The sequence below is a fragment of the Ambystoma mexicanum genome, chromosome 1q, assembly GCF_040938575.1.
Source record: "Ambystoma mexicanum isolate Mex_15411 chromosome 1q, UKY_AmexF1_1, whole genome shotgun sequence".
In the NCBI taxonomy this organism is placed as follows: domain Eukaryota; kingdom Metazoa; phylum Chordata; class Amphibia; order Caudata; family Ambystomatidae; genus Ambystoma; species Ambystoma mexicanum.
The window spans coordinates 239,299,556-239,316,765 of NC_090922.1; the positions used below are offsets into that span (position 1 = coordinate 239,299,556).

A 17,210-nucleotide genomic window follows, 5' to 3' on the forward strand; every position below is an offset into this window, starting at 1 on the left:
TTCGAAGATTTCGACTGAGGGTTGTGCAGGTTTTGACAGCATCAAGGACCTCGAACGCTCGTCACGTCTCGGGTGACTTACTCACCAGAGACCTCGAGGGTTCCCGATTAATATTCCTTCAAACACCCAGGCGCGAGAGTGTCGAGTTAAGACCGCTCTCTGCCAGCTTCCGAAGAAGGCGCGGGCGGAGGCTTACCCTGCCTTTCAAATATTTTCAGCATCTCCAAGTGGAATGCCTCCCACCCTTCAGATGACTAATGTTTGGTGGGGCACTTTACTTTTTCGGGGGTTTCGTCCGACGAGGATGAAGATGGCAACCGATGGTTCCTCCTGAACCACTACGGGACCGCAATAGTTTTTTGTCTTACGTCGAGGAGAACGATCTCCCAAGTCGACAGTCGAGGAACGATCAGGGTTGGTTTCACAGGGCTTGGACAATTCCCTACCCATAGCTTCCCCTTTCATTCTCGCTGGGATTTTCCCATCATAGCTTGACACTTTGAGCAGGAATCGGTGTCATGGTCTTCTCCCAAGCACCACAGGCAAGAACGATGTGGATCTGTGATCCACATTTTCGAGTCACACTCCTTACACTTCTTATAGCCGGTGCAAGGTGTCGTCGGAGTGGAGGACGAAGACATGTTCGAAGATTAAGAATTGCGTAGCAAAGAATGACTAGCGAGGCGTGCCGAGTCTCCGAAGCAAACACGTTTGTAGAAAAATGGAACTGAGGCAAACAGGCGCAGTGAGTGCTAATTATATCATCCGATGACGTCACACTCATCGGAGGCCTTCGAGGGAGATCAACGCCATTGACGCATGACGCCCTCTGCCGAAAAGGTTTTCCGAAGCAGCTGAAGCTGGACACGATTATCAAAGATAAGGAACACATTGGAGGACACAATCGATTAGAAAATCTTGTTATCTTTGCAAGAGGTGTACTGGGTCTTTTTCCCTAGTGGGCGGTATTTTTCTGGTGTGAGCGTCTAGGGGCTTACCTACATTTTGGGACCCCGACGTGATCCCAGCAACCGCCACGACGACAGAGGCTTCCAGGCTGCTTCTCTGAAGGGGCCGCACCCACCTGCAGTGACCAGGCCCAAGCATACAAACTGCAGAGGTGTGCAGGAGCTGTTTCTACAGAATTCCTGTCTGCTCTTTGCGGCGGGTGCAGCTCCTGGGAGAATGCAGGCCGTTATTGGGACCCTGTGACGAAAGAGCCCAGGAGAACACACAGACCCTTTGCAAAGGATATCAATGAGGGGTAAGCTGTGAGGGAGTGTTGTGTGCATCTGTGAAGGAGTGTGATAAGGGCATGTGGTGAGATGTATTTTTATAGCTATTTTTTGGTAATATAAGGATTTTACAGAGGAAAAACAGTAGTGTAGGGAGCCTTTCCGAGTGAGGGAAGATGAATGTACCATTTGCTTTGTGACAAGGAAATAAAGGAAAAATAGGAGCTCATAGAATTAGAGGGCTCAGTGGAAGTCGTGGTTGTTTTAGCTTATTTTAGTTTTGGTGTATTACGAATTTTGTGCAAGAGGAGGCGGCCAGAGGTGGGCCAGTGTTGACAATTTATTTTGAGAGTGTGCAGTGTATGTGATTGTGTGTGTGTGTATATGTGTGTGTTTATGTGCGTATATATTCTTTTTCCCTTTTTTCCATTAGTTCCTTTTTTTTATTGGTTTAACCAGGTTTAAAAACACTTTTCTTTGTTATTTCCTTGTCGCATTTAGATATTTTACATCTATCAAGATTGGTTGGGAGTTTGGGATTAAAAAGAACCCTGGGTTTAATGTACACTCCACACTAAGGAAATTGAGATGTTGTATGGTAGGCTATTTTGTATAATGCTTTGATGGAGAAATGGTGTCTGCTACATAAGGTTTGAAATGTATTTAAATTATGTATCGGTTATGGGCAGCCGCTCATGTTACAAACCATGGGATCTAGGGCTTTTTATTAACCTGGTAGAAGGACTATATGAAAGTATTACACAGGGCACCTGGTTAATGCCTTGCTCTACCCAGGTAAGTAGACTCATAACACAATTGAGCAAGGTCATAAAGGTCCAACTAATGATTAGATGATTAGAATATCCTATGGTTTAATTTGTATGTGTATTAAAACACTTACTACACACAAATTAAATAATAACTGCAGTATTTTTTCAAAAGAATTGTCTCAAATCAGATTTTTTTGAAATTCAGAAGTGAGAAGTTCTAATCATTAGTTGGACCTTAATGACCTTGCTCAATTGTGTTATTATAGAAGGACTATATGTACCTTACATTTTTATTCAGGGCACATCTTTGTTCCATGCTAAGTTTAGAAAGAAATGTTTTCGTTTGCACCAGTAGGACTGTACACAATGATAATTTGTTTTAGAAAATGTGACACTTCGCACAATGACTATTTTCAAATACATGTAGGTAGGCACTCTGCAATTCAAAAACTTAAGCTGCTAGATCCGTACTCCATAGGTTTACAGCACGCCAAAATCCCTACACGTGTTAGAATGCCCATAGTACAGCACTATAAACTAGAAGACTCAGTACTGCTAGGACTGCATCCTATTATGTTCTTGTGGAGCATTATGCACCTTACGATTCCATCAATATTGGTTTTTACTGCACTGTGCACAGCATTTTGCAATACGTCTTGGAAGTTACAACATATACTAGTTTGCCAAAGTTTGTAATTGAGCACAATGCACTTTAAGACCAATTGCACATTAAGATCTTATATGACAAAGATTTTACTTAATATCATCATGTTTAAAGCACATGGCACTAGGCAACGGGTCCTTGAAATTACAACATATACTTGTTTGCAATTACACAGAGGACTAAAATGTATTATTGATACCATAATGCCAGACCGTATGCAGCATATGGGCTTCTTCCTGTTGGCAGAGTTCCCACACTAGATGGCGAATTAAGCCCACTTTCTTTGGTATTTCGTGCCAAAGAGTAACAAACACGTGCCGCCACCAATTCACGAGTTCATTGCACTATTTAATCTTGCATGAAAATATATCGCCCAATAATACACCAGAGCCATATGTAATGTGGACGTATTGTTGGTTTCCCTTAAGAGAGCATTCCATGTTAATAATGTGTATACTAATTGGTGTATTAAACACACATGATATGTATTATTTGCGATGGTCCAAGGAACACATTTAGTGTTCACACATATGATGATCTGAACTCTATAATGGCAAATTTGTAACTGATAGTCAAAGATGGCGGCCGGATTCTCTGCACTTCAGAATGTTGATGCTTACTATTATCACGTCCGACCAAATAGAAAGAAATGACATGATCCAAAGAGCCCATGACTACCTGTCTCCAAGCGTAGTACCCTTTTCCGTTTTTACTCTCACCAATTGTGTATTTTAACTTGTTGAACAAGGGGTAAGGTAATGTAAACAAGCAACGGGATTGTTGCAAAACGCATAATTTCTATGCTGCCATACCCTGGCCTGATTTCTGGGATCATGGAAAAAATACAATAAAGATATACTTTTAAATCTTTATCCTGTCTCTGCTGAGTATTTGTGGATGTAAACCGACTGGGAGTGTGACTCAATTGCTGGTTTAATTACTGGTTGCAAAGAATATAGGACATGCATTACTTACCGTAATAGCATTTCTGATGATTGTATCTGCTTAGATTCACATGCTGTGGATATAGTATGACATCTAGTAGTAATCGCAGAGTATATTGCATCTTGTCTTTCGAGGATCGAAAGGGGACGGCATGGGCAGGCTTGCAATACTATCCCTAATGTGACGTGTAGTGTATCCAAGATCCTTTACGCGTCGAGGTCCCTCAGATTGTTTATACATGGTTTTTGATTGTAATACACACCTGCAATTTTCATCTCCTAATGTGGTTTAGCTGGCCTAATAAAGTATTGCATATGGACTCTCGAACGTAAATTGAGGGTTGCCCTTTGTGTACTCTCTGTAGTCCTAGCTCACCCACTTTTCCTGAGACTAAGTCTTTACAGCTCATCCACATACATGGATTGGGTTTTGGCTAACCTCTCAGTGGCTTACCTTTTCCCATAACTAGGGTGGCCTCCTAAATTCTTCCCCCACGGCTGACTTTAGTAATCCATCTTTACAGATCTGGAAGTCTTTTGTAATCAACATTCCTGAGATTTTCTCATGACTGCAGTGACAAGTACCAGCTATCTGACTGCCAAATACTTAAAATGTGAATGTGCCTCATTGGAGGCTACGGTAACATCTTAACCCCAGTTTGCAGTGGTCTAAACCTAAACAAAGGGTGCCTTCGTGGACTCGGACCAAGTCCACTTCAACAAAATGACAATTTTGGCCATGCCTCAGTACATGCAGAAGAAAGGCCACAAAATGGATAATGTATAGGTGCATTGGGCTACTAATTCAATTAAAAATGGCTAACACTTGTGTAGATAAAACTAAATTATAGCTGCTACCAGCAGCCTACTCTTCAGCACACTTTCAGGGTAAGAGAATCAGCCTGGAACCAATGTACTGTGCTTAAAAAGCACCCATGTCCTGGTAGCCATAATGGTGACAAAGGACAGCGCATCTGAAAAATGGTTACAGTGACAAGTTAACTTTACTAGGAGTCCCCCCCTACTTCCAGAAAGACAGTTGAGAAACCATAGAGTCCAGCAAAAAAGATTGGTGGACTCACAAAGCTAGGTAGCAAGAACTACAAAAACAGGATTCTGTTTCAACATTGTGGGTATAAGGAATCAGCAGAAAATCATGGTACAGTGGTTTAATCATAAGGGGTGCAGTGAAAGTGGACCACACAAGCCTATCAATTTAGAATTCTGTACATATACAAGTAGATTGCCCACCATAATGTGTCTGTGCCAGATTCTTCTATTCACCATTCTGACCAAGTCTGATTAAATCAATGACTTACCTTCAACTCTTCTTCCAGCTCGGCTGCTTTTCTCTCCAATGCTCGACGTTCCTAGGAATATGAAGGAAAGTGGTTATGTGAAATGTCACTCATTCTAAGACAGGAGCTTACTGGAGTGTAAGCTTAATACTCAAGCAAACCGTCATCTGAATCAGAAAACAGACACCTACATACCAAGCAGAGAGATCAAAGCAATGAGCATTTATGAAGGCATTTCAACTATATCCAAATAAGGATGCATGATCCTTGGCAATTAGGCTTCAGAATTACTGAAAATGCTCAACAGTGATCTGTTTGCTTTAAATAAAGATTGGATAATTGTACATGGCAGTGAATTCATCCTTTTGCTGACGCAGGGATTGTTCTGCAGTGGTAACATTCATCATTGCATGCAAAAAGAACTTGTATGCCACGTCCGTTCCATCTGAGGGTTAAAGGGCTGTTGGGCTTGCAGATTGTGTCCGATATTCAGCTGGCCTTTCAGGTGCACCAGTGTTAGGAAAGGTTCTTTTAGAAACTTTCCCTCCATATTCTATGGACACCCAAACATTTTGCTTTTGGTTTTTACCGTGTCCTGACGTTTTACAGTGAAGTGAAGCCTTCAGCTTCACTCCACTGGGGTTTTGCTCACATGTTATGGGGAAACGGACTAGTCCTTCAGGGTGTCAGTACTGGGAAGAATAAGTTACTTACCCCTGATAACTTTCTTTCGACTGGATGCTCCTCTGACGTATTCCTCATCTTTGATATTTGATATCCAGCTTCAGCTGCTTTGGAAAGATTTTTTCGGCAGAGGGCGCTGTGCATCGATGGCGTCGACTATGTCCCTCGAAGGCCTCTGTCTCGAGGATGTCATCAAAGGCATATATAGCACACGCAGCGCCCATTGGCTTCAGTTCTGTTTTTTACCTTCAAGTAGAAATACCCACATAACCACGGGAAAGACCGTACTCAGCCTTGAAGGAACTAAAGCTGTAATAGCACTGGAAATTCTACTGTGGGGTAGGTTGGGAGAGCGATATCCAATACGTGGGAGGAACATCCAGTCGAAAGAACATTACTATGGGTAAGTAACTTTTTCTTTTCCTGCACTGCCCCCCCCCCCCCCGGCAACCCTTGCACTCGGGGACTGTTTCTGTATCCCTACAGCCCCCACTAGCACTTGACACCTGATGTCTGCACTTACCTGTGCACTTGCCACCAGCTGGCCACACTCTATTATTTGTTGTCTCTATTTTACTGTTATCATATGTACTGCACTGCCCTCTCCCCTTTCCCACCTTCCCCTGCACGATCTCAATGACATCTGGCCTAGTAGGATCGCTGTCTCCGTCTTCCCTCTGTATCCCCTCCCTTGCCTCGTCGCGCCTTGAAACACTTGTGTATAGGTGCGTTATAGATGCCATATCATATCATATATTGTGACCTCCCACATATACTTCATCTTTGATAGACTCCCAAAACACAGTTTGATTTGGTGGAGGGAATAGAATTTGATTTTAATGGTTTTCATGAACAGAGTGCAGGACTGCTTTTCCAAAACTACCATCCTGACCGAGGGAAGATTACAGGCAGTAATGCTTTGTGAACGTGTGGATAGTAGACCACATTGCCGCTTCACAAATACTTTATCGGTACACCCCTTTTCCGGGCTGTAGAGGGGAGCCATGCCCCTGGTGGAATGGGCCCTTAAACCTTCAAGAGGCACCTTCCCGCCAGCCCGTAACATTCTGAAATGGCAAGAATGATCCATCTGGATAAGATCTGTTTGGTAACAGCTTGACCCAGTTTGTGGCACGTATAGCCAAGGAAAAGTTGATCATGAATACAACGTAATGTAACCTCTATTCTTCCTTGCTATGATGAGGGGGAGACTGGGGAGGGGGGGATGGAAAGAAGACAAAACTATGTTTTGTTCTATGTGGAAATCAGAAATTATTTTGGATAAAAATGAAGATTTAACCCTTAGAACTACTCTATTCTTATGAAAGATAGAAAAGGGTGGCTTGCAATTTGCTCACTCTACGGGCTGATGTTAGAGCTTCCAATAGTATGGGTTTAATGGTGACAAGCTCTTTCCCAAAGATTATCCAGCTTTTGAGAAGGTGTCATATCAGACTTCTTGTAATTGAGGGAGAAGCCCAGCATGTGAAGGGAGTGGCAGGTGACGTTGAGATGATCCAGGACTTGTTCGGGAGAACGTGCCCTGATCAGCCAATCGTCCAGGTAGGGATAGACGTGAATCTCCCCTCTCCTGAGACTCGCTGCCACTACCGCCATCAGTTTGGTGAAAACCCTTGGGTCAGCCCGAATGGCAGAACTCGAAATTGATAATTTGAACTGCGAACCTTAGGTATTTTCTGTGCTTGGGATGGAGTGGCACATGAAAATACGCATCCTGAAGGTCCAATGACACCATCCAATACTGGAGTTGGAGGGCCTGAAGGATGTGAGAAGGAGTGACCATCTTGAACTTGTCCTTCCTGAGGAACTTGTTCAAGTATCTCAAGTTCAAGATGGGTCTCAGTCCTCAGTCATTTTGGGGTATTAGAAAATAAGGGGCATACCAACCCTTGTTCCTCTCCACTACAGGCACTGGTTCTATAGAACCTTTCTCTAACAGGGTTAAAATCTCCTGCACAAGGAGCGGGTCTGGAATCCTCAGTGTGGTTCCCCGGTGGATTGTTTTGAGGTCTCTGTATAAAAGGAAGGCAGTAACCATGGGCTACAGTTTCCAAAGCCGAAGCATCTGAAGTAATGTCTCGTCATTCTTCTAGATGCTGAGACAGCCTGCCTCCCACTGGTGAACTGTGACTCAAGACCTCAGAGGTGGCTGATGCAGTGGCAGATGGTAAAGATTCCCCTGCTTGAGCTGGCTTTGCACCCCTTCCTCCTTCACCACAATGAAATCTTGTTTGGCCCCTTTGACCAGCCATTGCTCTCGCCCTTCCAACAGAGTAGTAGCGAAAAGATCAACCCCATCCAAGTTTGTCCACTAGGTCAAAAAGGGTGAGGTTGCCCAATAGCAACTGTGTATGAAACATGTGTATGAGCGTGATACAAATGAAATATCCTTGCCAGAGGGGCAGTGCAGGAGTGCAGCTGGCAGGGGAGGGGACCTGGGCCCGAGATCAGAGGGTAGAGGTACCTAATGATTTGTCTGCCACCTTTGAGGCCTGCAATTTCCCAAGACTCTCGTCAGCCTTGTTGCCAAAAAGGTGAGACCCATCAAAGGGCATGTTGAGAAGTCTGGATTGCACATCCGTTGTGTAACCAGACTTCCGCAACAAGGCAAATCTGCGCATAACGGTGCTAGTAGCCATGGCTCTAATGATGCTGTCAGCAGAATCAAGACCTGACTGAAGAGATTCACACATGGCCTCTTTGCCGTCTCAAACCATGGCTAAGAACCTGTCTCTTGCATCCCGTTCAGGAATGTGCTCAGCCGCCATGGAAATGCAGTCCCATAGAGTGAACGTAAATTCTGCAAGGGCACATGTGGAGTTGGCAGATTTGAGTGTCATAGTCCCTGCAGAAAATACCTTCCTTGCCCCATCCATCTACTCTTTTGTCGTCCCTTTCTGGAGGGATGGTAGGAGCTTACTTAGATGTTTCAGTAGCTGCCTGCACCACCAGACTCTCTGGAGTGGGGTGTTTGGACAGGTAATCAGGGGTCACTACTGGAAGGGCAGTACTTCTTGGTCAAGGTTTTATTCACAGCCGGACTCGTTTCCAGTGTTTCCCAATTCGTTGCCATCCTTTTCTGCAAGGCAAAATGAAACTTAAGGGATCGGACTGTGGACCCGTATCTAGGATGTCTGTTAGATCATCCTGTTTGAATGGCAATGGAGGCCTACTCCACCCACCTCCCCCCAACCCCCTCATGTAGTCCTCTACCTTGGACATGAGTTGTCTGCATGCTCCCTAGCGTCTGGTCTCCCAAACTCTGCAATAATACTCTCTGGTACATTTGGCGTACCAAATTGGGAGGCCAAAAGGAGCTTCTTCATTTGAGGGATATGATATGACATTTATAACGCACCTATACAAAAGTGTTTCAAAGCGCGACGAGGCAAGGGAGGGGGAACAGAGAGAAGACCGACAACAATCTTACTAGGCTAGGTGTTAGGGAGAATTCTCAGACGTGCTAATTCCTCTCTACCTTAGAGACCCACAGCACCTTTGCAGGACTCTAGGACTTTTCATTTTTAACCTGGAGAGAGCGAGACCTCCCCTTTACCCCACTCAGGTATTTTTCTGTGATTTGATTTGGACCCCGTTTCTCTTTTGGTTTTGGAGTCTGACAAACTCCATAGTAATCTTTTTTTTACATTGTGACACACAGCACCTTCAGTGCAGTGGCACAGGGAAGTCTTTCAGATTTCCCAAAGGTTGAAAGACCTTTCTCCTGGATAACTACTGCTTCCAAGAGCAGTGAAGTGAAATGGACTTTATTTACATTTGTAACTTTCTAGACCCAGCACAGACTATGTCACAGGGTGCTGGAGGGGTTACTTAGCATCCCCTTTGTCTAGTTTCTCAAGTAACATTTTTATGTTACCCTTTCAATGTTTAATGGCTGGTGGCAGTGGTTTACTTTTAACTACCGTTGTGATTTTTAAAGCACGGGCTCTGTTCGCAGCTGCAGTACAGAACCCATGGGTGCAATTTTGTCAAAATGGCCCAGTCTTCTTTTTTTAACCATTTCTTGCTGGAACGGTCCTTCTTGTGATCTACTCTGTGCGTCAAACCCGGTTTGGTCCCTTTGTTCGTTTTGTCTTTGGTGGGATTCACGAGTCCCCCTCTGGCTCCAGAGTGTCTAGCAGAGGCAGGAAGTGAGGGAGGTGCCCGAAACTCCCTGTGCTTAATCCCATTGGTTACAGGAATGCACCCAAAAAGGATTGGCCGGCTGGCTGTCCGGCAAGGACAGCCACCATGCTGTTTGACTGACAGCTAGGTTGGAATGAATGGGAGAAACCTGCATAAAAGGCAAGGCTTTTTGACTTGGAAAGCAGAGTCGACATCTGGACGAAGGAATCCGAAGAACAACTTGGAAGAGACACCTGCTGCAACTCCTGGACCGTTGGTTTGCCCGGTGAAGCCCTGCTGCTGTGCTGAAGCTAAAAATTCACTTCGACTAGAGAAGCCCTGCAAGGACGACTTCTCCCCTTGATTTGGTGGGACCAATCACTCCAAAGTGAACTTGTTTAGACATCCTCTCAGAGCTGGCTGTACTTCCACTGCTGCTGCTGTTGGAACCGAAGTGCCAGGGAGAGGAACACCAAATTGAGTGCATCACTTAAGTCGGACCCGAGCTCCAGCAAGAGCCTCGGGACTCACAGGAAGCAGGACTGACCAAGCCTGAGCCACCTCAGAGTGCTGGGAAAGTCCAAAGTGGTAGCCGAGAAACGCGGTGGTGCCATTGACACGCAAGGAGCTGAAACCATGACGTGTCGCTGAATTGAAGTTTGCCCTTTGCTGCCGCTGACCGTCCCATTGCAGTGTAGGAATCCCCAGAAGTCCTCCCTCTTGTTTGTCCCCACGACTAAGGTCCAGGAACAACAGGATCTGCAGAGCTGCACAGGAACAGAAGCCAGCTGGAACCATTTCTTCTAACCAAAAGGTACTGTACAGTCCAAGATAACTTATCTCTTGTTGTTTAGCCTTACTTGTTCTCAGTTGAGACTTGTCCTGGTGGATTCTGTAGAGTTGCTTGCATCTTCTACCCCTCACAAGCCTTACAGCTTGTGGCCCTACATTGATTCTACTTTTTCTACAAAAGACTTCTAAAACATTGTGCAAGACTTTTACTTACCCACAAGAAGTGCTTCAGCTCACCTAGACTTTTGCCCAATTGACATTGGCTGCCTGGCTCCCTGAATGACTATTACCTCCAACATTGTGCTTTCCCTTTCCTTCCAGGAAGTGGTTAACTTATTTTGCATTGGGGGTTTCAAAAGTACTTGCCTGCTTCAAAATATTTGTGTGATCTCTTGTTTTATTCCAATAGCCCTTTTCTTTAACACTCATCTCAGTATTGTTCTAAATGTACCCGTGATATATTAATGTCCACAGTGTCCTAGCTATTTAAGTCACCTGAGGGTGTAGAAAGTGTGTGTGCCATCCCAAATGGGTACTTGCCGATTTAGAGAAACTAAGAGTGTATTTTGGAGTGTATTTGTGTGTTACTATTATATTGCCCCTTCTGAAGAAGGCTTATTCAAACTGACTTAAATAAATTAATAATTGTTTAATCAAGAAACCCTGAGTGTAAGTGTTTATTTGGATATTTGTCACTGTGAATCTGCGTAACCACCCTACTGCTCACATTGAACCCTCTTGAGATAAGCGTGGCTGCTCAGCCACACTACCAACCTGTGTAGTACAGAATTATACCAAAGGTTGGGTTCCTATTGCTAGGAGGTCAAGGTTGCTGTAATGCACCCAAAGGGTACTGCACCAAATCTTGCCTTACACCAGGGGACATTGAGATTGCGCAAGTGAGGGGGCGAGAGGGGTTGGGGGGCTCGAGAGGGAGGGGTAGGGGGCAGTGCAATACATGGGATCAACAATAAAATGAGCTGGTGGGGACTGTAGGGATACAGAAACAGGCCCCCAAGTGCCAGGGTTGCCCGGGAGGCAGTGCAGGAGTGCAGCTGGCCGAGGAGGAACCTTGGCCCGAGATCAGAGGGTAGCCAAGTGAGCAGTGCAGTTACAGTCAGGAGTTCAGCAAGGGAGAGGAGGGGAGAAAGCAGAAGCAAAGAGGAAGGTCTTGATGTGCTTCCGTAACCAGAGATGGTTCTCCTCAAGTTTCAGGGAGGCTGTTCCAAAGGGAGGCCCCAGCCGAACAAAGATCTACCACCAACTCGTTGCTTGGAGAAGCGACTGACCCCGAGGGAGTTGAAGGCGAATGAGCGAAGAGCTCCATAAGGAAGATATTTAGGAAGAGACAGTTGGAGGTAATGAGGCCCCAGAAGGCCTTGCGGACAATGCAGAGGGTTTTGAACTTAACACTCGCAGCCACTGGGAGCCAGTGTAGAGATTTCAGTCGGGGAGAGATACGATCCCTGGGCTTGAGGCCAAAGACAAGTCTCGCAGTCCTGTTCTGGATGAGTTGCATAGGGCAAAGAGTAGAAGCAGGCAGATTTAGGAAGAGGCTGTTGCAGTAGTCCAGCTTAGAGAGAACTAGAGCTCTAAAGAAAGTGAGCTTCTGGGGGAAGGAGAGAAAAGGAAGCGTACCTCCAAGGAGGCGCAGCTGGTAGTGTGACTTCTTAGAGATATCAGATGTGAGGAGAGAAGGAGAGAGTGGAGTTGAATATGACCCTGAGGTTTTTAGCCTCACAAGTGGGAGAAGGAAGGGGGCCAAGAGAGGCCAGCCAGAGGGCAACAGCAATGGAGGGAGCAGGGGTCCCGATGAGGAGAATCTCAGTCTTACTTGTTTCTCTTCAAATATTAAAATAGTCTTTCCTTGTAGTGGTACATAGGTCTTCTCATGTATGAGAGGTTTTGAAATAATGGATTTGACGCTGGAGGAGCAGTGTAAACTTTTTTCGTTGGCACCATAGGCTTTAATGGGGCGCTCAGTGTCGATGTCGCAGCTGGCAATGATGGCGCAATTGGCGTTGATGCCTTCGGCATCGAAGTTTAGGGTTTTGCTGGCCTGAGGCGCTGCCGGTGTCGAAAGTGTCGATGACCTCGACTTATGCTTTCGGCTTGACTGATCCTTTGATGTTACTTCATCGCTCTCCCCTCTTGCTTCTCCACTCCCCTCTCCTCTGCCTTTTCCTATCTCCTCCTCTCCTCCCCTTACTTTCTTCTATGCACTTAATCAGAATTGTCCCTGGACCTAGTATGATAGCAACCTCGCCTGTCGCTCCCCCATCCCCTTACTGCCCCACCCTCCCTCCAGCACTATCTGAAACGTTGTCAAGGCATAGTATGATAGTCGCTTGTTTTGTTCCTCCCCTCCCTTTCTGCACTCCTCTCCCTCACCTTTTGTTTTCCTCCGGCTCTACCAGAAATGTCATCAGGCCTAGTACGGTAGTTACCCGTCTGTTTCCATTTCCTTCCCACTCCCCCCCCCCTTCCTTATCTATGTCTTATCACTTGCACTATCTGAAATATAGTCAGGCTGAGTTTAATAATTAATTTCACATCCTTACTGTTCATGGGCTGTAAGAATGTTGTGTTTTCCCTTGTTCCCTCCCTTGCCTTGAAGCGCTTTGAAACACATTGTGTATAGGCGCTATATAAATAGACTATCATATCAAGGCCTCGACGGCTCCGGATGTGGATCCGGTCTTCGTCCCGGGCTTGAGGGCGCACAGGATTTACGTGGAGCCCTTTCCTTCCCAGCTTCATTTGAAGGCGCAGTAGGGAAATGGCTTGGAGGCTTCTATTTTTCAAATATTTTGAACATCTCTGCTCTGAAGGCCTCCCACTTGGCCAGAGTGGATTTTTTAGTCGGACAGGAAACACTCTCAGGGGAAGCATCCGAAGTCAACATATGGTGCCTTCTCTTAGACTTCTTCGAGGACGATTAAGTGTGTTGAGAACCGCTCCTCGATCTCAACCGCTTGACCTTCTGCCTCTGCGGAGAGTCGCCGCTTGACTCGTCGGTTGATTTCTTGGCCGAGGTAGGAGATTTAGGGATTCAACCTACCTTTAATTTACCCTTTTGTTCTCTCAAGGCCTTTCCAGTCATCAACTGGCACTTGGAGCAGTCCGAAGTGTTAGGTCTACCCTGAGGCACCAATACGATGGGGATCGGTCAACGACATTTTCGACCCACAATCAACACTTTTTGAACCCGGTCTTTGGGGTTGTCTGTGTCGACAAAGACAACATTTTCTCGATTCTCTTTCAAAATAATGAAGTCGTCACGAAAGTGAAGCGCGCCGTATTTCTCGACACTAAAGCTGTCGCGGAAAAACGGAACTGAAGACAACGGGTGCTGCACGTGCTATATATGCCTTTGAGGAGGACCTCCTCAAGACAGAGGCATTCAAGGGACATCGAATAGACGCCATCGACGCACAGCACCCTCTGCCGAATTCTTTTTCCGAAGCAGATGAAGCTGGATATCCATTATCAAAGATGAGGAATATGTGGGAGGACACAATCCATTTGAACTAGGTTTCCATTAGCCTTTTCACTTCGTTGCCTCTTTGGGTAACTTAACATTGCACAATGCAGTGCAATGAGGTTTCTTTTGTATGACCCTAGACTACACTGAAAGAAATCTTTTGGTTACCTAAGGTGTGCCTAAGGGAAAACTGGTGGCAGTAGTTACTTCTCATACTTTTTGCTGTATAGTTTGTAAGCCTTACAGCGATTGGCTATGAACAGTGGCTAGTATCCCAACATAGCTGTGCCACAAGCTTTTTGTTTGTTCCTTGGCCATCTTGTTCTTCCTGCCTTGCCAGGGCAAGAATGTCCTTTTATGGTAATGCACTAGCCTTGCTTTTTGCGGACTAGTACATACCATGTGTGTGGGGTGCCAGGAAGTGCGTTGGGACCATCTGGACCCAATCCACATACTGGCGTCTGAATGTCTAGTGTGCATGTCCGAGTCAGACTCACAGTGGTCCCTGATTGGACCACTGCTGGTTTACATGTGTGGGGAAGATCTTGCCATTGGAGGGCTGAGTCTGATCACTCACGTGACTTTGGCATAAGAAGGGGTGTCCTGCACCCACGCCAGTAGATCTGAAGAGGAGCCAAGTATCCTGTTGTAGCTGAGATGACTGTGGAAGACCCGTGGACGATCCCTGAAGAGGCCTGGTGACCAATTCTTACATCAGTCCTGGTGGAGCCCTGTCTGGCTACTGATCGCAGAAGACACTAGTCAGTGCTGCAACCCTCTGGAACGGTGGAAACAACTGGTCTCGGCGTGTTCTGGTACCACAGCAAGTTGGAGCCTTCGGAAGTGTCACTGGACCATCTAGTGGGCTGGCCAGCTCCAGTTTCGGCTACCACGGAAGAAGCACTGTCGTTCCGACTTTCAGGCCAGAACTCCAGGGGGATCTTCAGCTTGACCTGGAAGAGTCCTTCCTACTAATCCTGGAAGAGTCCTCCCTGTGAAATATCAGTGTTCCAGCATTGACGGGGCCTGAGATAGAGGACTGACTTTGACCACAACATATGTTTCCCCTGCCATCAGGGTGCATCAGTGACTGTCCCTGTAACCGGCGTTCCTGCATCTGGTGGACTGCCATGAAGAGTCCCGCACTGGTGACTACTGCATTGTTCGTCAAGAACAGGTAGCACTGAGGCTCCTTACCAGACAAACTCTTCTTGCACCCGCAGCTCCTGGGCATCAGCGACTGGATTCTAAGGCCTGAAATCTTACCTCAGGCGACCTACCAAGTCTGAGGAGAAACCGTAGTATGGTGAGTAAGTTGGTAAGAGGTAAGTTGTAGTGATATTTACCCACTCCTCCATTTCCACTTTTGGACCACTTTTACAACGGTTTCTTTTAGGTAAAGATTTGGGGTAGTACCCTTAGGGTGCACTACAACAACCTTAGCCTCCTGGCAATAGGGACCCAACCTTTGGTATAAGTCTGAACTACACAGGTTGGTAGTGCGGCCTAGCAGCCAGGCTCATCTCAAGAGGGGTCAATGTGAGCAGTAGGGTAGTTACACAGAGGTTCACAATGACACGTATTCACTCAAATACACGTCAGAAATACACACTAGGTTTCTCAGAATCAGTAAAGACCCATTGGGGATGGCACAGAGGAAACTCCTACACCCTCAGGTGACTTAACTAGCTACGATATATTTTAAATACATATTGTACTGTTGCATTCAGAGTAGGCTTTGAGAGTGTCAAAAGAACAGGTTATTAGAAACAACAAGAGATCACACATATTCTTAAAGCAGGCAAGTACTTTTAGACCCCCAATGCAGAGTAAGTTAACCCCTTCCTGGAAAGATGGGTGCAACACAATAACAGAGGAGAGAAGAGGAATTCAGGGAACCAGGCTACGCCAATGGGCAAGAGACTGTGGACTGAAGCACTTCTTGCAGGTGAGTAAAAGTCTTTGCACAATATTTTTAGAAGTCTTTGGTGAAAAAGATCTTTACTGTTTCTGAGAAACCTAAGGGTGTGTATTTCTGAAGTGTATTTGAGTGTTGCTTTTATATTGTCTCCCTCTGAAGAAGGGTCCTTATTGTCAGGAGGCCAAGGTTGTTGTAGTGCACCCTAGGGGTACTATCCCAAATCTTTACCTAACACTGGTGGCAAGCGGTGAGGATCTATTGTAGAGTTGTTACATTGAGGATTTGCTTTGCTTTTTTTCAACTAAAAACCTTCACATGGCTAAAGCTCCACTAGAATAGCAATTGTAACATGCCAAATATTGATAACTCCAAGCAGGAAACCCTGATCATTTTGACAGTAGAACTGAAAGAAATGTCAGGAATCTCCCTGTTAAACCGGATGAGAGATCCTCACAACAATCCACAGTTTTTGGACACATTTATTTCAATCTGAAAAACCAGTGTCTTAAATTATTACAAACTTTTGCTAAGCACGAAAGCGATAACGGACAGATTTGTTGTATGTTTCTAATTTTGTGTTGAGTACACCATTTTTGTTTAATCCACACCCTGGTTGAAAAACAGCCTCGGGCAGCACTTAACTGAGTTACTTGTGTCACCAACTTCCTATACTCTTATGTGCTTGTCACTAGGGTACTCATCCTCCACATCCTGATGAGGGTGCACAACTGCACTTACCTATGTTTTTATATTGAAATCTGTCCGTTATTGCTTTCGTGCTTAGCAAAAGTTTGTAATAATGTAAGACCCTGGTTTTTGAGATTCTCGCATCCTGATTATTTTTGTTATCAATATATGTACCCTCCTGGGCATATCAGGACTCAGTCAGGTGCCCTTTATTTTTTATCTCCCTGTTAAAGAAAAATGAATTGATTACAAGATTGTTGAATAATCAAAGTGTGGGTAGTAGGCCTGTAACACCTACTAACCCAGAAAATGTGGAAAATGAGAATGATAATTCAGAGTATAACTCTGAATTGGAAGAGTCAGAGGAGGGAGAGGAGTCTCAGGAAGAGAGTCCCTCTCTGCCCCACCCTGCCCTTTTGCCTCAACCTGTATCCACTGGGACCCCACAAGGCCCATCATTGAGTCTAGAATGTGTGTCTCTTGAAAAAAATTAGACTTGGGTTACAGTTCAAAAGATTACAAGTCCAAGGTGAAGCCAAACATCAATACATCAAGCTCAGGGAACTAGAAATGGAAAAGGCTTTT

General features: G+C 45.4%; 1 protein-coding gene across 1 annotated transcript in view; it reads right to left on the reverse strand.

Annotated features, from left to right (window-relative positions):
- Positions 1-17,210, reverse strand: part of PPP1R12C (protein phosphatase 1 regulatory subunit 12C) — a 1,339,157-nt gene that overhangs the window by 54,864 nt on the left and 1,267,083 nt on the right. The window contains exon 21 of the mRNA XM_069638043.1: positions 4,933-4,983. Within this exon, the coding sequence (XP_069494144.1) occupies positions 4,933-4,983 (51 nt within the window). The remainder of the gene's footprint in view (positions 1-4,932; positions 4,984-17,210) is intronic.